This window comes from Bactrocera neohumeralis, chromosome 5 (genome assembly GCF_024586455.1).
Source record: "Bactrocera neohumeralis isolate Rockhampton chromosome 5, APGP_CSIRO_Bneo_wtdbg2-racon-allhic-juicebox.fasta_v2, whole genome shotgun sequence".
Taxonomy (NCBI): domain Eukaryota; kingdom Metazoa; phylum Arthropoda; class Insecta; order Diptera; family Tephritidae; genus Bactrocera; species Bactrocera neohumeralis.
In genome coordinates, this window is record NC_065922.1 from 76,588,518 (window position 1) to 76,612,920 (window position 24,403).

A 24,403-nucleotide genomic window follows, 5' to 3' on the forward strand; every position below is an offset into this window, starting at 1 on the left:
GGTTAGATCTCCGAATTAATAACCCTTTACAAACTGGATGAAGGAGTACAGACTTGACCTTAATATTGCAGTCGATGGCGTCAAGTCTCTAAATAGTTTATTGTCAATTTGTAATCTCTGAAGAAACTGTTCAAATCGGACTACTATAATATATAGTTGTCATTCAAACTGAGCGATCGAACTCAAGTCCTCGTTTGTTTAGCAACAGCTTTTTTCATCAATGAGAGTCGAGTTGCAAGAATGGAGCTTAGAAACTTTAAAATATTTCTCAGAATAACTTTAATTGAATTTCCTAAGAAGTTCTCAGAGCTTTTTTGAAATATTTATGACTTTTTTGTGACTGAAAATTGTCATCAATACACAAATGACTAACATAACTTGTTGCCTTCAACACGCAGTAGCAATTTGCACTTTGACACACGACCTATGTACATGCAATTTATCATTTCTCACTTCTTCTCAGTAGAGAGTCACTGAGTCACAGTAGTACTGATTTATTGTTTACTTACCGCGTTTTACCGCTATCGCGCGGCTTTAGAGGACGTGTCACGGACATCAGGCGATCCCATGTAACCAATGTTAGCAGCAAAGTCGATGATTGACAGCTGAATGTGCTGAGAAAGCCTGGAAAGGACATATAAAACAGCAAAATGTAAACAGCAATGACAAAAATAAGGCGAATCACGTAAATGCAAACAATAGGCAGACAAAATTGTGCACGAAATTTCAATAAATATTTGATGGCAAAGATGATGACAATGATAATTTTTTACTTTTAGTTTTTTGAATATTTTTTAAGATTTAAGATAGCAAGTTTTTAATTTTTTTTATTTTTTTTTTATTTTTTTTTTTTTTTTAATTTTTTTTTTAATTTGTTTTAATTTTTTTAATAGTTTTTATTTTTTTTCTCTTAATTTTTCAATTTTTTCTTAATTTTTTACTTAATTTTTTTTTTAATATTTTTTAATTTTTTTTTTATGATTTCTCAATTTTTTGGCGATTTAATTAGTTTTTTTTATTGCACTTGGTTTCTCTCTTTCAAAACTGGCCACCATGCACTCAGCTCACTTCGTATACTCACCCGAGAAATCACACCAAACGCTTTGTCGCCATAACTCATCGTAGTAAATGTATTTGCCGCGAAATCTAATATCCGCACAAGCAATTATCGTTAAGTAGATGCCCATGAGGAAGTCGCTGGCGGCCAAATGACGCAGATACAATGAGTGCTCCACATTGCTGCGCGATTTGTAAAAGTAGCGGCCGAGCAGCACGAGCAAGTTGCCGACGGTGGCGACAAAGGCCATTACCCACACACTGTCAACGCACAAAGCAGATAAATAGTTAATAAATCGCAAGTGCTAATGTCTATATTTTATATTAAATATTTATTACATCGACTAGCGACTAGCGACCAAACTTCGCCTAGAGGCACCCTTTATAATGGAAAGGCCTTAACATTTAATACAATTTTAGTTACTGAACTTAAAGTGCGCTAACTTTCACTTTTCCGGGCGTCAGCTGCGCGCCGCATAAACTTTTCATGCAGCAAGCCATCAAATAATAACAAAAAATATACAAAAACATATACATATTTCATTTTTTCTAAGCAAAGTTTTTTGCTACGCTGAAAATTTACAACACGTTCGCGAAACTTTTAGTTTGAAAACACAATTTTTCGCTTGTTGTCTGGTGTCCCGCTTATTTGTCTTGCACTTTGGCAGTCAACAGCTGGCAAATAGATCCAGCACGTGCTAGAGGCTGCAGATATTTGTTATTGTGCCACCAACTAACTGCTTAGCGTTCCGTTACATTTAGTTCATATTTGCCTTTTGTTGCGCGAACGTGTTTGGCGGAGATATTTCTTTTGAAGTGACTTAGCGCTTGTTACCTTTTTAAGCTTCACTCTTTGGTGGACAAGTGGGTGGGAGTGAGGGCAGGAAAAAATGCCGGAAATACTTTCATTAGCTAATTTGCATGCTAAGAGCGTCAGGTGCTCTTTTAAGTTGAAGGAAAAAGATAATCAGTAAAATATTTGTTTTAGCTGTCATGGCGTATAAGTAACCTTCAAGAATTTTACTTCAATTTGCTTGGCAGCAGCGAAAGCAAAGCAAATTTGAAGCACAGTACTATATACCTTTATAAATATATGTGAATGTGCATAAAAATATCAATTTAGTAAACTCAAAGCTTCGAATTCTAAATGTGATTGCTTTGGCTTTATACCAAATTCCAATTTGTATTTGCTATAACTACAACTCAAAAGTCAAAGGGATTTTATGTTAATGGAAGAAGATAAAAAGTCATTATGCTATCTAATAAGCAAAAAAGTTTATACGAAGAATAGAATACCCTTCACAGGTTTAAATTTTCCATACAAGAACTTGATTCCGTTCGTTCAGTTTGTATGGCAGCTGTATGCTATAGGCGTCCGGTGTGGAAGATTTATTGAGATATTATAGCAATGCCTTAGACAATAATCCTTGCGAAATTTCTTAAGGCTATATTGCCAACTAAAAAAGTTTTCCTAACAAGAGCTTGATTTTAATCGGTCGGTTTGTATGGCGGCTATATGCTGTAGTCGTCCGATCAGAACAATTTCTTCGGAGTTTGCGTCACTGCTTTAGGCAATAGCTCACACTAAATTTCGTGAAGATATCTCGTCATATGAAAAAGCTTCTCATACAAGAAATTGATTCCGATCGTTCAGTTTGTATGATAGCTATATGCTATAGTGGTCGAATACCAATGGTTCCGACAAATGAGCAGCCTCTTGGAGAGAAAAGGATATGTGAAAGATTTCGGAGCGATATCTCAAAAACTGAAGGAATAGTTTGCGCACTGTTAGAAAGACGATTTGATATATATATATATATATACATACATATATGCTATATATATAGGGGCATATATATATATATATATATGTATATATATATATCTAGGGGCATGTAAATTTAAATGCACCGTTATCGCACTACAAAGGGGCACTTTGGCTTGTCCACAAAACGCATCAAATACTATCTATCGCAACCTCTTTTCTTGAAGTGCCTCAATTCGTGTACAGTTAAAGCAGTCCCACCCACTTCTCCTCTATGCATTTTCAATTACTCAAGATATGCTTAAAATAACCGTAAATATGCACCCTTTAGCCACGCTTGCACTTACCTGCCGCGCAATATTTGATTATCCAACAAGTGATAAGTGCTGCTAATGCCGTCGCCACGCGGCTCGCAGACGCGCACATGCAACGCGGCGCGACACAAATGGAACCACGAGAAGTAGCTGCAACAAAGTAAACAGAGATATCGATGAAGGCAGAAGAAAAAGGAAAACTGTCTTCCGTTTGCTGTGGCATTGAGAAATGAAACCGAGTAAGAAGTCAACATTTGCACAGCGACAGGGCGTGTGGCGCATGAAGTGAATACCTCAGCTGGATGGCAAGGCATATAAACTGCTAAGGCGTTGCACTTGCGCACACACACACAGCTACTCTACATATGCAGACTCCGTATTATATATTGCGCTACTCACATATAATTCAAACTGCTTAGATTCTGCAAGACACGCGGATCCAATGTCTTGAATTCATTGCCCGTCAGCAGCAGCGATGTGAGATTCTGCATACAATCGAAGGCGTGCAACTCAAATTGCGCCAAGCGGTTGTCGTTCAGGTGCCTGGTGGAATAGAGGGCGTTGAAAAAGTAAAGAAAATGTAGATTATGCAGGCAAAGCAGAAAAAGCTGGAAATGAAAATCATTGGACTAAAGCCACAAGCTATCAGGCACAAGCCACCGTTAGCCGTCTAGTTTATGCATATGAATACAAATACGTATACGAAATGAAGTCTAGTGTATATGGGGCCATGCATGACTTTCAACGCCACAAGCAGCAACCTGTTTCAAACAGTGAGAATTTCACATGAAAGAAAATTTTTAAAAATATGGAAATTTGCAGCGGAGAAAAGTTATACGATAGCTATGTGACACGACTGACCCTTTTGTTATGTATATATGTATATCTGTGCAGATTATTATAGTATCGATCGAAAAATGCTGCAAAGAACTTGCTTGCGCTTAGTGGAAAAGGAAGTGGACTGAAAAAAATATTGAAAGTTAATCTTCCAAATACCAGCTTCTGAGGATTTTTAATACTCTTAGTAAAGAATAAAGGTAAAAACAAGCACAAAAACGTTAACTTCTGTGACACCCAAGCTATAAGATCCTTCACAGGTGTATTTTTTACAGCATAAAAGAGAATAAAACGATCTTAATCTTGGTTTTGGTCGAGCAGTTTGTATGGTAGCTATATGCTATAGTGGTTCGATCTTAACAATTTTTTCGGAGATTACAATGTTGCTGTGGGTAATAATTCATGCCAAATTTCTTGAAGAAATTTTGTCAAATAAAAAAGTCTTCTATATAAGAGCTTGATTTTGATCGGCCAGTTTGTATGACAGATATATGCTATAGTGGTTCGATCTTAACAATTTTTTCGGAGATTACAATGTTGCTGTGGGTAATAATTCATGCCAAATTTCGTGACGATATCTCGTCAAGTAAAAAAAATTTCTGTACAAAGACTTGATTTTGATCGGTCAGTTTGTATGGCAGCTATATGCTATAGTGGTCCGATCTAAACAATTCGTTTGGAAATTGTATCGCTTTTTTCAAATAAAATATATGCCAAATTTCATGAGGATATCTCGTTAAATGAAAAAACTTTCATACAAGCACTTTATTTCGATCGTCCAGATATGCTCTAGTGATCTGATATCGCCGATTTCAACAAATGAGCAGTTTTTTAGAAGGAAAATAACTTCTTCAAAATTTCAGATTGATATCTCAAAATCCAATGGACTAATTCGGGTATATAAGTGGATTCAGCTGTGAAGATTACAAGCTACATGTCTGGAAGTTATAGTACACGGAGAGCCGTATAAGCTTTAAGTTGGCTCCAGAGAGCAAATTTACATCATTGTTAAACTTTCATAAGGCAAAAATACCAATAGATGCGTAACTAGCAAGAGTCACACGTGGGACACAACAAGTTACGTGCAACATGTCAAAAAATAAATATAAAAAGTAAAAATAAAAATAAAAATAAAAGTTATATAAATGCCAAAAGCCATTCAAGGCTTCCAAATGAATAAAACCAATTGTGAAGACGTTTACAGCTCAATGAATTTAAGCAGCTTTGAAGCAAACATAAACAAGAGATATCAAAAACCTAAAAAAAATCTCAAATTTTGTAACACAAAGCACTGTTTTTAAACCAAATCAACAACAACATAACTAAAAAAAATTCACAATATTTCATGAATTCCTGCCAACATTTCTAACGCCTTCCTTATGCTTAGTTTAGGTAAGCAGGTATATGTATTTTATTTAATTCAATACGCCCCCTTGCCTCCGCCTTGGCTGCTGAATGTAATCTACGAAATCCAATTTGCTATTGATTGCCTATTATCAGCATGATTGCCAAAAGAAAAGCGGAAAAATCCAGTCAAAAGGGACCCAACCACATAAAACTAATCTAAGCTATGATAGCAGTGAGTAAATACCATGCGGCAACAGCTTATCAATCTGCAGTAGCTGCCCTAACCAAAGCGAGCCCACAAATAGATAAGCATTGATAAAAAGGTGGCAAGGCTCGAAGAAATAGCTGACAAATAAACATTTGCTAAGCTATAAGTTGTTCATGTGACCTTCAGCTGCAGATCTGTGGCTTTTCATCAAATATACTTTTCGTATTATTTTTCTTTATCCTTTAACGACCACGCAACTTGTAGCCAAAAAGCGTAACCTGTTTATTTATTTTCTTTTATCTTCACCCCAATATTTTCATAGTAATGGCCTATGGCACAGCATTGGCCATGTGTTTTTCCAATTGTATTGACATTGACATGCCGTCAGCGTTGATCTGCATGACACACACACTACACGAGCGACGTGTTTGACCTTACGAATCCCTGCTTTAATTTTCTTTGAATTTAATGTCTCGCCAAGTGCCCTTGAATATGCGTATTATTACTAAACAAGAAATGTGCACTTGAAGCTTAAGAAATTTGGCGTCAGTCCGCCTAAATACAACGCATTTATGGGATAATGCGCCTGAAACTATGCTTTAAGGCTGACGCTAACACTTAAGAATTTCGAAATACGTACGCTACACAATTCTTCGATTGCTTTAGTCGCTTTGGCATTTTCTGCGTTTGTGTATAATGTGGCTGTCACATATGTAGTGGCTATGTGCCAATTCGTTGGTTGCGTATACGCCTCAGTGGCCATGAAAAATCGTGCTTTCCCACCTTGCATACAAGTTTAAATTTTAATAAAACTGAATATTTATAGAACAATGGAAAAATCAACTATTTTGTTTCCCCAAATTCTTTTTGCACATTTTCATATGAAACTTGAAAGACGGAGGGTCTTCAAACAGAAATGAGAAAATTCCTTCCAGTTCGAAATTGCTTTGCCGCTATCAGATTTCGCCACTAATGGCCTGCAACTAAATGCCTAGAGAGCTTAAAACATTTCAGACTCAAATTGTCGTTTACACTCATTGACTAAAATAATACATTATAAAAAACTGGAACATTAAATGAAAGAAAATTGCTCAAATTGAATTTCAACTTTATCCAAGTACCCGCCGGCATCTAACACGTCTGCATGCTAGAATGTATATGCACACATACATAAATGGATATCTTATTTCATTTCCTAATGGACAACAAACAAAGCATTACGTTGATTGAAGAACTTGTCAATTTATCGAATTTGAAATTCCACAACGAAATCTCAACAAAATCAACAAGTCTATTTTTAAAGTTGCCTCTTGTTCAATAAATATTGGTGTTATGAAATGGATTCTTCCTTCTTTAAGTATTTAGGAATTTTAGACATATTTTTCTTCTGTACGGTTGACTCTTACTTTACGCTTTAATACAATTAAATCTATTTTCAAACCACAATTAACCTTAACCTCAACATAAACTTGAATTTCGACCTTAACCACAACCTCAACCTATACTTCAAATTCAATTTCAACCTCAGCCTTAATCACAAACTTAGCTTCGACCTGAATTTCAATTTCAATATCAACAAGATGTTCAACTTTAATTTCAACTTCACTACGAAAGTCAACCTCAACTTCAACTTAATTCAATTTCAACTTCTAGTTCAACCTCCACTTCAATCTGAATTTCCAATTTAATTTCAACATCAACGTTAATTTAAACTTCGATTTCAACGTCAACCTCAACATCAGTCTCAACCTCAACCTCAACATCAATCTCAATCAGAAGTTTAATCTCAATCTCAACCTCAACATCAACTTGAATTTCCGCTTCAATTTTATCCTCAACCGCAATCTCAACCTGAATTTCAACCACAAAATAAACTTCAATTTCTTCTTCACTCTCAACTTCAACCTCAATTTCAACCTGAATTTCAACCTCAACTTCAACCGTAAGCTCAACCTCACCGAAACATAAACCTCAACTTCATCCTCAACAACAACGTTAACCAGAATTTCAACTACCACCTCAACTCAACTTGAATTTCAACTTAAATTTCAACCTCAACGAAAATTTTAACCTTATTCTGACCTCAGTATGTTACGTCATACTTTTTATGCTTCATGCAGGTTAATTTCTGTCATCAATATATGCGGAAAAAGCATTAGCTAAAGCCATAAATCACTCTCAGGAGCAAAAACACTTGATACAGAGTACTCTGTGCTCAAACAGTAGCACAATTTCTGTGCAAATTACTAGGTAATTATACAAAAGTACTTCAAATGTATACTCACAGTCCTTGCAGCAGCCGAAGTGGGCAAAAAGTGCGTGCTCGCAGCACTGACAGTCGATTACCGGCTAAAAATCTGCAAAGAAAATAATGGAACAAAAGAAAATGTGTAAAAATAACAATAGATTGTATGGAATGAACATTTTATGTACAGTAAAGCAAAGACAAAATATGCCTGCAAACAATGAAAATGTGCATTTGCGCAGACAAAGAAAACTAAATTTATTAGAAATTATATTTGAGACAATAAACTGCCGAAATTGGAGTTTTTAAGGGGCTCTTCTTTTGAGCGAATTCGATACATTGCCAACTTGTTAACAACAGGATGAGATATTGTGTGCATACCGGTACATTTCTAAGGGCAGTTGTTGTCTTTACTATTGCTTCAATGCATGTACAACAACAACTGCATTGAAATATTTGGCAATATTTGCCGAATGCCACGTTTCCGTCTGGCGCGCATAAATTCTTAAGCATTTGTGTGTGAATTTCAGCTAACCGTTGGTATAAATGTTTCTCTGTGTGTGTTTTTGTACGCGCTTGTTTGCCAAGCATTTCGCGAGGGGTGCGCCATCAAGCAAATAAAGTTGAAATATGCGCAAGAGCACATGTTTAAGTTATTTCTAAGTGCAAGTGCACCGCCATATGCCGGCATACCCCAAAGAGGGTCATGTGTGTGCGAAAAAATATTTTGGAAGCTAAAATCTGCATTTGCATATGTGTCGGAGCGTAAGCATAAGCACTCACACAGCTACAACTGTAATGCTTGTAATAATACGCGTACACAAATTTGGAGCTTTGTGTACTTAAGTGAGCTATTTCGCTCTAATCCCCTTTCAGTCGCCCCTAACTATACACGCATCTTCGCTCCCACTCGCCCACACACACCCACACCACATCTGGCGTAACTATCACCCGGTGCTGTTAAATAATATTTATGCAAACTCACACACACACACACACACCCACACACACACACGCACATACTTACAAATGCAATAACCGCGGGAATGTAAACGAGTTCCGTTCGATGTCGGCGATGCGATTGTGCGCCAGCGATAAAGTGTGCAGCTTTGTGAGCACCGGGAACATGCCCGGACGGATCTGATGGATGTGATTCTCATTGAGGTAACTGTAAAATAGGAAAATATGTGAAACTGATGAGTGCATCATTGAAGAGTTAAGCAATAGTGTTTGCACTCAGCTTACAAAATAAGACAAATGAAGTATTAAGAACCAAAAAGCTTTTGCTATAAAAAGTATACGAAATGTTTACCCGTATTTATATTACCTAATTACGAACTTAACTTTAAACTTAATATTTTTAACTTAACTTAAACTTAATGTTAAACTTTAAACTTAATTTTAGATAATCTTTTCCAAAATAAAAAAAATAAAACATTATGCTAACTTTAACTTTACATTACACTTAACTTTAACGTATCCCCAAACCAATCTTAAAATATTCCTTCAGCTTTACCTTAACCTTAACAATAATTTGAGATATCAATCTGAAATTTGGTACACATGCTTTTCTTTCTAAGGAGCTGCTCATTTGTCGAGACTGCCGATATCGGAGCACTATTGCATATAGCTGCCATACAAACTAACCCATTAAACATAAAAATCTCTGTATGGAAAAGTTTTTTATTTGACGAGATCTCTTCAAGAAATTTGGCAGAAATGATTGAAAAAGTTATTGCTACAATCTTCGCACAAATTATTTAGATCGAACCACCCTAGCATATAGCTGTCATACAAACTGATCGATCCAAATCTAGTCTTGTATTAAAAACCTTTTCATTTCATACGATATATTCACGAAATTTAGCATGGAGTACTGGCACAGTTCACGGTACAATCTACGAAAAAATTTTTTAGATCGGTACAATATAGCGTATAGTTGTCATACAAAGTGAAGTATCAAAATCAAAATAATGTTGTTTTTATACACTTTTATGTTATGAGAAAATCGCTTATGAAAGGTATTATATCCTCGTCGCAACCGAATTTAATATTTTTCCTTATTTTTGCTTCACTTAGTAACTTCTAATACCGTTGTTTTTCCTTTGCGACATTATTCACTTTTAATTTTTAATCCGCTTACTTCAATTTACTTCAATAAAATTTGAGTATAAAAGAAGATTAAGCAAAATTAGAATACCTGGCAACGCTGGATTGACATATATATATACAAAAAACAAAAAAAAAAAAATTTAGTTAAAAAAATATTAAATAACAAAAAATTTTACTCGCTCTTCTTTACGGCTTTCAAATGTATCACAATGTTCTCGACTATTTCCCCTGCCACACATTTTTACATTATAGGAAGTTTTTGAATATTGTAAAACTAAATAAAATAAATAATTTTAAGAGATAAATTTCGCTTGCGTACAAACGCAATTAATCGTTTGTGCAAATAAATGACTATTTTCAAATTATGCATGAGCACAGCTTGTCATGTTGCGTATACGCCGTGTAGGCCAATGACGCACCTACTCGCACGCACGTCCTTGGCACTTAAATACCGAACATTTAACAATCAATATTTAAATTTTTGTGCGTCACTAACGGTAATTTAGTAGCGACATTCAATTATGTTGGCGTTTATTTGACTGGGAAAGGTCACGTTTGCGCTGATAATCGTGGACACAAAGTGCATAAAATAAAAAAGGGAACATTTTATTAATTTACTCTTTTCAGCGCTTAAGTGTGACGGACACTTTATGAAACATATTATAGAGTTTTCTTCTATTTTTGCAATTTTTTTCTGCTTTACAAAAGTGAGCAACATTTCGCGCTATGATTTTTGCATTTTCATACATTTTGTGGTGCCTGAAAGCAGGCAGGCGGTTGTGGCTAATGCTTTCACTTTCCATATCATCAATCAATCAAAAATAAATACAAGCCATTAGAGCTTCATAAATTGATTCTTTTAGCATTTTCACGAATGTGGTCGAGTTGTTTGTTGACGTAATTGAATAAAAGCAAAGCTCTTCAATATGATGACAATTATTTGTCAACTTTTTTTGATAAATGTGGTTATAAAAGAAAAAACTCAAAAATTATATGCATATAAAAAAAATTATTACAATTAAAAGTATATATGTACTATATACATATTTTTTAATACCAACAAAATTTGTGTCTGAACTAATTTATCTTCTTTTAGTTAAGCCAAAAATTTTGTTTGTAATAAAAAGATATTTATACATATTTTTAATTATAATCATTTTTTTATATATTATTTTTATGAGTTTTTTTTCTTTGATTTTGATTGAATTAAATTTTAGTTAAAATAATTTATTTTATGAAAACAAAAACATAATTTTTTTAAATCAAATATAAGAGAATTAAAAATATATAAAAATAATATATATAATACTATAAAAATTATAATTTTAATAAAAGCAGAATAGTTTCCTCAACCAAAAAAAAATAATTTCATAAAGATATTTTTTTAATTTGTAATAACAAAAAGAAAAAAATAATATTTGTTCGGGAAAAAATTTTGAATACATCTTTATAAATGTTTTTTTAATTCCTTCCAAAAAAATTGCTTTATTTATTCAAAAATTTTAATTTATTCCAAAAAATTCTAAACAATTTTTTATCAAAAATAAAAAAAGTATTCAGCTCAACCAATTTTTCTATATAATATAATTTAAAAAAAAATTGTAATTAAATTTTAAATTTTTTCACAAAAGATTTTTGAGTTTAAATTCAAATATAAAAAGTTAGTGCAATTAAAAAAAAAAAGTTTATAAAAAAAAACAATGTTATCAAATAGTTGGTTATTATATAATAAAAATTTATGAACAAAAAACCATTTATTTTTTATCAAAATTATTAAAAAAGGAACTTTTTTTGATAAAAAATTAAAATAATTTGTATCAAAATTATGTTAAAATAACAAAAAAAAAATATTTCAAATTATTTAAATTTTTTTTGATCAAACTTATTAAAAAAAAAACCTTTTTTGATAACAAACAAAAATAATTGTTATGAAAATTATGTTTAAATATGAAAAAACATGATTTCATTTTTTCAGGCTTTTTAATAAAGAGGTTTCATACTTTTTGTTTTTGATAAAAATTATTTAAAAATTTATTATAACTTTTATTACTATTATTTTTTTAATAAAGATTAGAATAAAGAATAATAACTTAAAAAAAATTGTAATAAAGTTGTAAATAATTTTTATAAAAACCAATTTTTTTATTTATTTTCTAACAAATATTAAAAATTTTGCAAAAAAAAATTAAATAAAAAAACACCTAACTACAAACATATTCCTCTGCTTACAGCCGAAACTGCCCACCTAAATACTCTAACATGTAGCAAATACTTACAACTTATTTACTTCCTAGAAATTATATTTATTCTATTTATTTTTCCACCCCCCACTCTTTAATCTAAAATTTTTGTTATTTATCTGGTAATCCCCTCTTACTTACAGCACTTCCAGACTCTGCAGCATGCAAAACACATCCGCTTCAAAGGTTTCAATACGATTGCCGCGCAGGTCTCTGCAAACAAACAACAACAAATGAAAAGTTAAGTCAAAGAAACATGCGATTCTTCCAAATTCTATAGGCCAACATAAGGGCTCATGTATGTATATGTGTATATATACGTATATATATGTAGTTGTAAGTATGCCTTTTAAGAGAGAGAACGGTACTACAATGTGATTATATTGAAAGAAAATGATTTATGGCAATTCTATAATTTGTCTTCAAGAAAATCATCTTGAGATAAAATGTTTGCCTTAATGGTTGTGGATGTGCTGCTGTGTATAATTTTATGCGCAGTTACTTAAATCTTCTGTGAGTATTTGATTTGAAAAATATGCAAAAGCCTTTGATTGTTCATGAATGGCTTTAATTTACATTGGTGACATTTTTGTCTCTCTGTGAGTAGCTTTTTTAAAGAAGTCTATAAATATAATTCTACATGTATGATCGTACACCGTGTTGACGATAACATATACTTACAATTCAGTCAAACGCTCCAAATGTTGAAAATCGTAGTTATGCAGTTCTTTTATGCGGTTTCCCGACAGGATGCTGAAACAGAAACAACATTTATTACTCAAATTTTCATATTGTTTGAAAAAAAGTAAAAATAAGTAAATGAATGCAATTTTTATGAAACAGGCGGCAACACTAACAACAATTATTATACAATCTGATTTGTTTGATGTCTATTTTTTTATTTTTGAAATTAATTAAAGAATTAAATTAGAAATTAGAAGTTATGAATAAATAGGTGGCAACACTTCAAACAAATATTTTCAACTATAAATATGTTCCTAAAAACATTTATATTTTAAATTAAATTTTTATAATCAAAAATAAATATAACCGTTTTTGAAAAACTAACTAAATTCATTAGGTAACTTGTTTTGTTGATGTCAATATGGCTACATTTCATTTCTTATACGTGTGGAACAAAGGTGTCTGTCTTAACTAAATGTAAACAAACAGGTCATTGACCTCCCAAATTGACCCCATAAAAGGCAAATAAATGTTGTTGACTTGGCTAGATGTAAGCAAAGGTTGTGAACTTAGCTAAATGTTAACAAAAAGTTCATTGACGTTATAAAATGTAAACAAAAGGATCAATGACCCAAAATGTAAACAAAGGTTGTTGACTTGCCTAAATGTGAACAAATGGGTATTTGCCTCTTAAAATGTAAACAAATTTGTACACGATCTTTTTTTCTAAAAACTGTTTATTACGCGGTTGATTTCGCATTACAATAAGATATAGCTGACATAGTATACAAAGTAATTTGTACTTTTTCCTTTCGTTTTTTGTCATAGATTCTTGTCTAAGGCAGCACTACAATCTATCAATAAATTGTTCATATTGTACCATTACAGCATATAGCCATACAAACTGATCGATCAGTATCAATATTAAAATATTTTTAGATCATTTTATGCCCCTGTTAAGGGTATTAGAACTTCGATGCAGCTAAAGTTAACTTTTTTTCAATTTTATTATATACTTTAATATAATTAAATATAATATATATAATAAAATTTTTCCACTGCTGTGATGCTTGCATGTGCCAAGAGTATACAATTTTCGTATGCAACCGAACTTATCCCTTTTTTACTTGTTTTAATTTATAAACTGAAATTAGTGGCAACGCTTCTCACAAATATATCGACTTTTAAGTTTTCTTAAACGTTTTTTGTCTGTAAAGCAGCTTTCATATAAATCTTATTAAATTTGTTTCTTAAACTGGTGGCAAGGCTCATTTTAAACAATTTTCTCTACATCAATACTTTAATTGAATTATGCTACCAAATTAACGGAAATTAAAATTTAGCCAACAGTGTCAACGTAAAGTTATTTGAACCAAGTTTGGGAACCACAACAACTAAACGCAGCAAGTTTGTGCCAAAAAATATGCGTCATTCCACTCGCTTGCAGATAAGTGCAGCTCGGCGTTGCAAGTTCATAAACTAAACCGCACAACAATTGCGCGCCAAACAATGGCACGGGCTGCTTGTGGCCGAAGAACCGCCCACTGCCAACCGCCGTACAAATGCGCCCCAAACTTTCACTCCCCCAGCCACTTTGGCCCACGCGCAACCCGAAATCGGTGCAAACAAACGACGCTGCCGACACTATTTTCCCAAAATTAAGTTCCAAACTGCAACCACAACAACAAATTTGTAAAATCTCCAGCTTTGTTGAGGCAATTTTATTGTATTCAAGCGAGTTGACTAGCAAATTACAAGTATGACAGGTCATTATAATTATGATTTAGGCAAATTGTGTGTCCTTTGTGCAGGAATCTGTAAAGTAAAGGTTGTTATTTACTCGTCACGCCCAGCGATACAATGACGGTATGTGGGTGTGTGTGTGTGTCGGTGTGTAGCTGACGACTGCAGTTTCTACATTTCGCTTTTTATATTGCACATCTTGAGGCACGTGCAATTTGTACGGTGCACCGGTGCGTATGAGTAACACACATGCAATTTGCGTGACAAAATAAGTAATATAGTATGTTAGGTGGGGAAGTTAATTACTTCTCCAAGTAATAATGACGTTTTTATTAGCATTTATGAAAAGTTTTTCCTTCATGATTATGCTAATTTGTGTGCTGCTAAATAAAAGTTGGCGCTCATAGAAATTAAGAGCAAAGTCACATGGGATTTCCTGGTAAAATTTAGAAGTAGAATCACGTGTTCTACCAACGGTACAGAATTTGTTTTACTGTGTATTTGCAGAGCTAAAGTTTTAACATAAATTAGTAGATTGTTGGCACAAATTCTGAATTTTTATGATAGTTGAGAAAGCACAAGAACTGAGACACATAGAAAGATTTCTTGGAACTAAAATTATTTTATATCAAAGTATGAGCATGAAATTACTCCTTTTAACTTGTATGACAGAAATTATAAGCAGCAGAGAAGATAGCTTTGGAAAAGTTAAAATTATGGCGGCGCTTTAAAAACAATTCTAAACAAAAAATCTTTGAAAAATACTGGAAGGAACGCAGAGACCACACTTTTTGAACTATTTAGCTCTAAAAAAAATTATATTTTCACTGCCTTAAGGAAAAACCAGAACAAATATTTACTTCCACTGCATCGAAGCTATAATACCATTAAAAACAAATTTCGATACAAGGACTTGGTTTTGATTTATCAGTTTGTATGGCAGCTACATATATGCTATAGTGCTATAGTGGTCCGATCTGAAAAATTTATTCGGAGAATGTGGCGTTGCCTTAGACAATAATTTATACCAAATTTCGTGAAGATATTTTGTCAAATAAAAAGTTTCCATACAAGGACTTGGTTTTGATCGATCAGTTTGTATAGCATCTACATATATGCTATATCGGTCCGATCTGAAAAATTTATTCGGATAATGTAGCGTTGGCTTAGACAATAATTTATACCACATTTCCTGCAGATATTTTGTCAAATAAAAAGTTTCCATACAAGGACTTTGTTTTGATCGATCAGTTTGTATGGCAGCTACATGCTTACTGGTCCGATCTCAACATTTTCTACAAGGATTGGAGCACTGCCCTGTACAATTACACATGCCAAATTTCGTGAAGATATTTTGTCAAATAAAAAGTTTCCATACAAGGACTTTGTTTTGATCGATCAGTTTGTATGGCAGCTACATATGTATATGCTATAGTGGTCCGATCTGAAAAATTTATTCGGAGAATGTGGCGTTGCCTTAGACAATAATTTATACCACATTTCGTAAAGATATTTTGTCAAATAAAAAGTTTCCATACAAGGACTTGGTTTTGATTGATCAGTTTGTATGGCAGCTATATGCTATATCGGTCCGATCTGAAAAATTTATTCGGATAATGTAGCGTTGGCTTAGACAATAATTTGTACCAAATTTCGTGAAGATATTTTGTCAAATAAAAAAATTTTCCTTACCAGGACTAAATTAAGGGTCAGTGTTTGTATGGCAGCTATATGCTGTGGTGGTCCAATCTGAACTGTTTCTTCAGAGATTATACCATTGTTTTAGAGAATAATTCACACAAAATTTCGTGAAGAAATGTTTTCGAGTTAAAAAGTTTTCCATACAATGACTTGATTTCAAACGTTCAGTTTGTATGGCAGCTTTACGCTATAGATGTTCGATATCGGCGTTTCTGACAAATTAGCGGCTTTTCGGGGAGAAAATGATCTGTGCAAAATTTCATACCGATATCTCAAAAATTGAGAGAGTACTTCACCCATATGTAGACAAATGGGGAGTCAGTTCGTCACGCTGAACATTTACGTTACTATGAGCAAAAAATAGTGAGACTTTGTTCATAATTTTAAAATTCTTAATTTATTCTGCCTTATGGGTATTAAAACCTTTCTGACAAACTTTATATAACCTGTTTAGGGTATAAAAATTAGCAGAGTTCAACAAATTTTTGGCACAAACTCTCAAGATCAGTTTTTGCAGCATTTTCTGCTTATCTTCACCACATTAGTAAATTTTCGTGATATTTAAAGCAATTTTTCGTACAATAAATATTGAATAGAATACAAAAAATTAATTTTAGCTCATAATTAATTATCAAAATTGAGTCACAACTGCATCTCGAGGTCTCAGAGTGACTGAACTCCATAATAATTGATTAGTTTGGATCTATCAAACGAAAAGCTTGCTGAAGCTGCGATGAAATAAAATATTTCTGCTTCCTTTGGAATAATCCTTTTTAATAAACACATCAAATTTGAAAAATAAAACGCAAAACAAGAGTCTAATTTGCTTAAGTAAGCCGCATTAGTGCAAATTATCTGCATATGCTAAGCATTTGCAAGCCAATAAAGCGCAAGAATATGTAGAAATCAACGTAACATGTTCGCTAAGAGAGAAAAAAAAACAGAAATGCAGGGAAAAATGCAAATGGAAGAAATACTTTTGTACAACAGAGAACACAAGTTGCTGGGAAATAATATCTTCATGGCTAAGATACGTTTGTGTCTGACATTTATGACTACGGAAATGGCCGGCGAAACACAGCAGCAACATCTAAAGACCTGTACGTGTGTGCGCAATTGAAATTGCAGGCGTAGTTGCAGAGCTTAAGTAATGCAAAGGCGGTCTATAAAAGACAGGCGACACCACGTAGACGGAAACATGAGCGCAATTTATACCGAACATTCATATTATTGCATACAGAAATGCAGCGCAGGATGAAACCAGGCATTGGAATCAAGTCCAGCCACAGTTATGAGCCGAGAATTTAAGTTAGTAAGCATTTTACTGCCGACTAGTGCGTTTAGTTGGCCTTTAAATGGCTTATAACGGACATTTATATGCAAAACACTGTCGCCGTTTATGCAATTACACAAAAATGCAACACCCACCATGTATGGCACACAATATTTTGCGTATATTTCATGTCACGTGTGGTTTTTCAATGAAAAGTGCAGGAATACACACTCACCTTGCACTCATTTCACTTAAATGGCGCACATTTGCTGCAACTTAAGTCATAAACGGCGTAATTCGATAGTGTTATCTGTGAAATGCCACATTTGCTGCAGCGTGCACACACGCTTTCTGGTATTTTACTAGCGCGATGCGCCATGACGTATACGTAACTTTCCACTAATTAAGCGATTTCACCACAACAACAGCGGCAACAACGCTTTGTGGCACACTTTTTATTAATTAACCATAAATATTGTACAACAACAACAATATGATTGGCCCAACAACAGTGCCAGTGCCGGCGTCTGCCGCGCTTGTTAAAGTGAGAAATCAAGTATCGCGTGCAACGTGGCGTATACGTAACATTCACAGCGCTGGCGCACGTTTGATATATAAACCGCAAACTTGTACGCATGTAGTTGTGTAGGTGTCTGATAGAGCGTACGCCGTTGTAAATGCCAAAAGGACACATATTTTACGCATAATTACCACTAACGGTGCGCTCTAGTGTCTGTGTGTGTGTGGGTGCTTGTGTTTCATTATGTATGGCAAAATGAAAGGAACCACTTGTAAAAGTAAAGAAATGATTAATAGAGTGTATGCAAAGGCACGATTTTACGGTTAGTTGAAGCTCATTTACTTTTCATATGAGTGCCACTTGAGCAAACACTTTTGACTAATGAGGCAGGCAAAATGTGTACGCAACTAATATTAATTATTTGCGAGGAAGGCATATTTATGCAAATTTAATGATAATATTCGATGCACTAAAGTGTATATTTTTTAATTTAAAATTAAAATATTATGTTCTTACGTTTTTGAATAATTAAAAACCATTGTAATTTGTGACAAAAATACTTAATATAAATAAATATTCATATACCCATTTTTTGAATTAAATTTATAAAAAAAATTGATTTTTTTAGCACACATTGAACTTTAAGAAAGTTATATAAACAAATAAAAGATTAAAAACTTTGCTATGAAAAATTAAAAAAACTATATTTTAAATATATTTTAAAAAACGCTTTGAGTTAAATTGTTAAAAAAATTATTTTCATAAAATTCAATGAAATTTACATAAAATATGAATTAGATATATAAAATTTGTTTTGAATTAAATTTTTAAATTTTTTTTTTGTTTCAAAAATATATTAACAGAATTTATTTGAATATTGCAAAAGTTACGATAAACATTTTTAAATGTCAATAATTTTAATAATAATATTTTATATAACGAAATATTTATACTCACAGCGTTATCAGGGAATTTTCCGCCGAAAATAAATTTTCCGATAGGCTGGTGATTTTATTCTCATCCAAATAGCTTTAAAAGAGGAAGAAATTAATTGAAATGCGTTAATGTAATGCGCTAATTTATATGTAATTAAATAATAAAAAGACTATAAATAAAGAAGGTTGAACATATTTTATTTAAAAAAATACAATAAATTAAAAACTAAAAAAATATATATATTTTTTTAATTTAATTGTTTATTAACAATTAAAAAAAAAATTAAATTAAAAATTAAAAAAAAACGAATATATTTTTTAATATAATTTCTTTTTTTTTAAGTTTTTTTATTCTCTATTCAGAAAATATTTCAAAGATTTTTTTTAATTTTTTATTTACTCAAAACATATTTAGTAATGTTTTATTTATGGTCGGCGACCAGTTGACGGTAGTTGCAATGTTACTGCCGAACCCGCTTTGCAACGTAGAGGTGCTACAGTCTGTGAAGACTCGAACCTCAAAAGCGTGAGCAGAATAGAAAAGAAAGCTCTGCTACGCTCTCCTTGAGATGCCAAAGGTGCTATGTCGGCGATAAAGACTAGGTCGAGGGAAAAATCAAGTAAGGAGGTGTTGAAAACAAAAGCGACCTATAAGGCGACCTGAAAGTCTATGAAAGGCTTGGCTGCATGACCAACCGGACGAAGGAGGAAGAAGAAAGGTTGGCTTGGGCTAATTGCAGCCAAAAAGTCAGCGATCCGTTGAAAGTCAAGCAACGGTGCCAAACAAAACAGTGAAGGTCTTTAAATAAATTTGCTTAGAGCAAAAGTGGTCTCTGTCGAACTCATCCCCAACTTATAGAGCATCGGCTATGATGTGGTTTTAGTTCAGGAACCATGGATAACCTCCGAAAATAAGGTATCTGGATTAAAGTCGCCGACATACTATACCTACTTCCCGAATGCAACAAATAGGGTGAGAAATAAGCCATATTGGTAAAGCAAAGTATGCAGTCATCTATTGATCAAAATTTCTCTTCAGATGACTTGACTGTAGTAGCTGTAAAGGATGGCATGTATCATCCTTGCTTCCTGTTACATGTCTCATGACGGTGAAGCGCCAACAGTAGAACTCCAGAGGTTGGTGGACGCGACGGATAAAGCAAAACGACCCCTGATGATAGGCGAAAAAGCAAATGCGCACCACACAGTATGGGGTAGCAGAGATACCAACAAACGAGGTGAGTCTTTACTTATCTTTATAGTGACAATATAATATATATTGGCCCTACCTCGAAAAACATTATTTGTGTAACAATGTATACTAGCAAAATAATCACGAATTGGGAGGTGCTTCGCACACCTTCGTTTTCTGACCTTTCTCAGCCCTCAATAAAAATATAATCTTCAGAAGTCCTAAGAATACCAACTTAGATCTACATAGGAAAATACTAATACAAAAAAGCGCTTGCCTCCGATACGAGCAAAGGGTAGACCGAGGCCACCTGGGTGGAACAAGATGCTCGGATCGCTCAGCCGTAGTGTCAAAGGAAAAATATGGTTTATATTAAAACAAAAATCAAAATTCAAAACCTTGTACATAACTTAGTAAAAACCAACAAAATTTGCATTCATGTTCAGGTGTAGCTCAATTTCTTGCATATAAAATTATTAAATTTGGAATGGTATGGAAGAAAATGAAATACACCTTAGGCAAAAAAATTGGCAAAAATAAAAATCAACGGTAACCATTAGCGACTTGAGTTTCAGTAAAAGTTATACTTACAGCGTTTTCAATGGTATCTCAGAGAGTCTTCGGAATGCGTATGGTTTATATAAGTATAAGGTTCTAAGGTCGGAGACCCTATAAGATATATACAGGTCCTCCGCCTAACGGTTTTCTATTTTTTCTTATTATCAGATAGAAAAATTTATATCTCGCTTCCAACTACTTGAAAAAATATTTTGTTAATTAGGTTATGTAGGAAATTGAATGCTCTAAAATATGGTCTCTTAAAAATTTAAAAATCAACGGTAACCATTAGCGACTTTTGAGTTTCAGTAAATTTTATAACTCAATGAAAAAAAATTTTTATGAATAGATTTTTGGGGAGGTTTTCTTAGAGGTGTCTAGTTTTTCAGGGTACCAAACGAAAAAAAAAATGGTATTTTTGAATCACCCTAATATCAGAGAGTTTGACGATGAATGCGTCGTATGGCGCGAGAAATATCGTAGTAGATTGAACAAAATTTCCTACAAAACTATGTGTACATCATTCAAAAATTTTTTTTCATTGAGTTATAAATTTAATAAGAAGAAATAATTTTTAATATCTTTTAAACGGTTGGGTTTACGCATAAGAACCATGCAAAAATAACTATTTTATATAAGTATAAGGTTCTAAGGTCGGAGACCCTATAAGGTATATACATATGTACATATATAAATGATCAGTATGTTGAACTGCGTATACAAACTAGTCTCTCAGTTTTTAAGATAACGCTTTGAAATTTTGCAAACGTCATTTTCTCTTCAAGAAGCTGCTCATTTGTCGGAATTGCTGATATCGGACCACTATAATATGTAGCTGCCATAAAAACTGAAAGATCGGAATCAAATGCTTGCATGGGAAACTTCCTCATTTGAAGATATATCTTCACGAAATTTGACATGGATTACTGCTTAAGGTAATAATATAATCTCCGAGAAAATTGTGAAACTGCTTCCTTCCATACAAACTAAACACATAGTTACTAAAATAAATGCAACTGTGAAGGGTATATTAGCTTCGATGTGAAGTTAACGTTTTATCTTGTTTAAAAGTAATTCAAATTTTTTTGATACTGTCCGCAATAATAGTTCTGTAATAACTGTTAATTTTCTACTGCGAATAACATAATTTGAATAATTTATTGCATACTTACAGGCTCTCAACCACTGGCAGCTGTGCGAAAAAGTTTTCGTCAATGTTTGGGAAATTATTTCCGGTTAAATCACTGCAACAGGAAGTATAAATATTTCCTTAGTAAATATTAATTGATAAAGGCAATTTAATATGACAGTTAATGTGTTAATTAATTTTAATATCAATAAAAGCGTGCTACAACAAAAAGAATATGGATATAAAATTTAATATGCTTCAGCACAAAAAAGGAAAAATATTCATAAAATTATGACAAGCGAATATTTCACATGAGCGAGCATTGCCTGGCTGCGCAGTGACAGGAATCAAAAGTTTCAAAAGTTTCAAAAGTTATTTAATAAAGAAAAACTTAATTATTCGACGTTAGTCGAGTATTTTTTCGTTAGTGGCAAAAGGCATTATGCGCATGATAGGCAATTTGTGATGCTCATCCCGCAGTAAGAGTGTCACAAGCACACGCGCGTGAGTAAAGATGTATTGTATGTGTGTGTATGTAGAAGTGTATGCCTCACGGCTGTGGCTGACACTGCAGCTACAATTTGTACATAAATAGTTATAAGTGTAAGCGTGTACGTATGTATGAATTTATATAGGCGTATATTTTCATTGGTGAAGTATACTCACAGCATTGCCAGCTCCGTGGCGGGCAGATTGGCGGGCATTGCCGTTAGCTGCTGGAAGCGACATAAAATTTCATCACCGCGACAAAGGCAGCTGAAATTGGTGCTGTTGAGCCAATCTGCGAATGAGAAATGTGAAAATGAGTAAGGAATTAAGAGAGAAGCAACGCAGGGAATACTTGTAATAATTAAGTCTAAAGAGCAATAAGAAAAACAAGAAAAAACGTAAACTTCAACTGCATCGAGACCATAACATGCTTAACTGAAGCATTTTTTGCAGCATAAAAGGGTATAAAAAGATCTTTATATTGATTTTGATCGAACAGTTTGTATGGTAGCCATATGCTATAGTAGCCCGATCTGAACAATTTTTTCGGGGATTGTAACCCTGCCTTGAACAATAATCTATGCCAAATTTCATGAAGATATCTTTACACATAAAAAGATTTTTGTTACAAGAACCTGATTTTGATTGTTCAGCTTGTATGTCAGCTATATGTTATAGTGGTCCGACCTGAAGAATTTATTCGGAAATTGTAGGTTGTAAGCCACACAAAATTTTGTGACGATATCTCGTCACATAAAAAAGTTTCCCTACCAGAACGTGTTATTGAGAGAGTAGTGTGCAAGGCAGCTATGTGCTATAGTGGTCCGCTCTGAAAAATTTGTCGGAGATTATGTTATTATCTTGGAGAATAATTCATGCAAAATTTTAGATCTTTTTGAATAAAAAATTTTTATACAAAGGCTTAGTTTTGGTCGGCCAGTTCCTATGGCAGCTATAAGCTATAGCAGTCCGATATCAGTGATTACGACAAAAGAGAAGCATCAGAAGAAAAGAACGTGTGCAAAATTTTATATCGGTATCCCAAAATCTGAGGGACTGCTTTGCGTATCTACAGTTATACAGAAGCACGTGGCTATATCGACTCAGCTCGTCTCCCTTGAGGCTTCTGGGTATTAGAAACTTTGTGGCAAATAATATATACCCTGCTTAAGGTATTATGAATGGCACTGGTCATCAACTTGCGGCAACAACAAAGCATCGCACGTTTCTCACAACAATTCCGTAAAATAAATGACCGAAAATATAGAGCGAAAAGTGTGGGACTACTTTTGCTAAGCAATTAAGTGACAAACTATCACTTAGCGCCAGCGCCAATTGTCTCAATGCCATTGCATGTGGCAAGGCAATTAGTGCCAATAACTGTTAATTTAAGTGTCACTCATACGACTTGCCAAACAGCACACACACTCCCAAAGGCACAGGCATACATACATACATACATACACACACATATAAAACTACAATCGTACAGCTAGACTCCGGCACTTACAGCAAGTCTCCACCGGCACGTCGTCGTGCCGCCCATATGGCTGCTTACGAAAGAAATGATCCCAAAATTTCGCGTCCACATCATTGACGCAGTTCCACTCATCCGAGGCATCATCACAATCCGCCTTGTCGTCACAGTTCAGCCGCTGCGGCACGCATTGCGCCGAAATATTGCAATGGAAGTAACCCATTGGACATTGGTCCATTACATCGGGCGCTATAATTGCGTCGGCTGGCTCATTGACCGCCGCTGTCGCCAGGCCAGTGCTCACTGTCACTGCTGCTGTTGTTGTTGTGGTGGTAGGCAGCGTTAGCGGTAGGAATGTTGTGGCAGGTGTGGGCAGCAAGCAAACTGTGAAAGAAAATGAGTTGAAAAATCATTAATATATATTTTGGAAGTGTAAGAGGCGTTGTTAATGCTGAGAGGACAGGATTGCATGGTATTTGGGTATAATTTTCGTTAAGTATTGACTGTAATATCTTTCAGTTCAACAATTTAAATACGGACAATATGTAAAATATGTAATATGCAAGTACCTATCTATA

General features: G+C 33.8%; 1 protein-coding gene across 1 annotated transcript in view; it reads right to left on the bottom strand.

Moving 5' to 3' along the window:
* LOC126758664 (relaxin receptor 2) overlaps positions 1-24,403 on the bottom strand; it is a 54,891-nt gene that overhangs the window by 5,532 nt on the left and 24,956 nt on the right. Inside the window, exons 3-15 of the mRNA XM_050473015.1 lie at positions 23,859-24,209; positions 22,526-22,640; positions 21,903-21,974; positions 20,764-20,841; positions 19,003-19,074; positions 12,806-12,877; positions 12,266-12,337; positions 8,800-8,940; positions 7,813-7,884; positions 3,535-3,678; positions 3,169-3,285; positions 1,082-1,317; positions 510-624 (exon numbers count right to left, since the gene is read on the bottom strand). Of these exons, the coding sequence (XP_050328972.1) occupies positions 510-624; positions 1,082-1,317; positions 3,169-3,285; positions 3,535-3,678; positions 7,813-7,884; positions 8,800-8,940; positions 12,266-12,337; positions 12,806-12,877; positions 19,003-19,074; positions 20,764-20,841; positions 21,903-21,974; positions 22,526-22,640; positions 23,859-24,209 (1,657 nt within the window). The remainder of the gene's footprint in view (positions 1-509; positions 625-1,081; positions 1,318-3,168; positions 3,286-3,534; positions 3,679-7,812; positions 7,885-8,799; positions 8,941-12,265; positions 12,338-12,805; positions 12,878-19,002; positions 19,075-20,763; positions 20,842-21,902; positions 21,975-22,525; positions 22,641-23,858; positions 24,210-24,403) is intronic.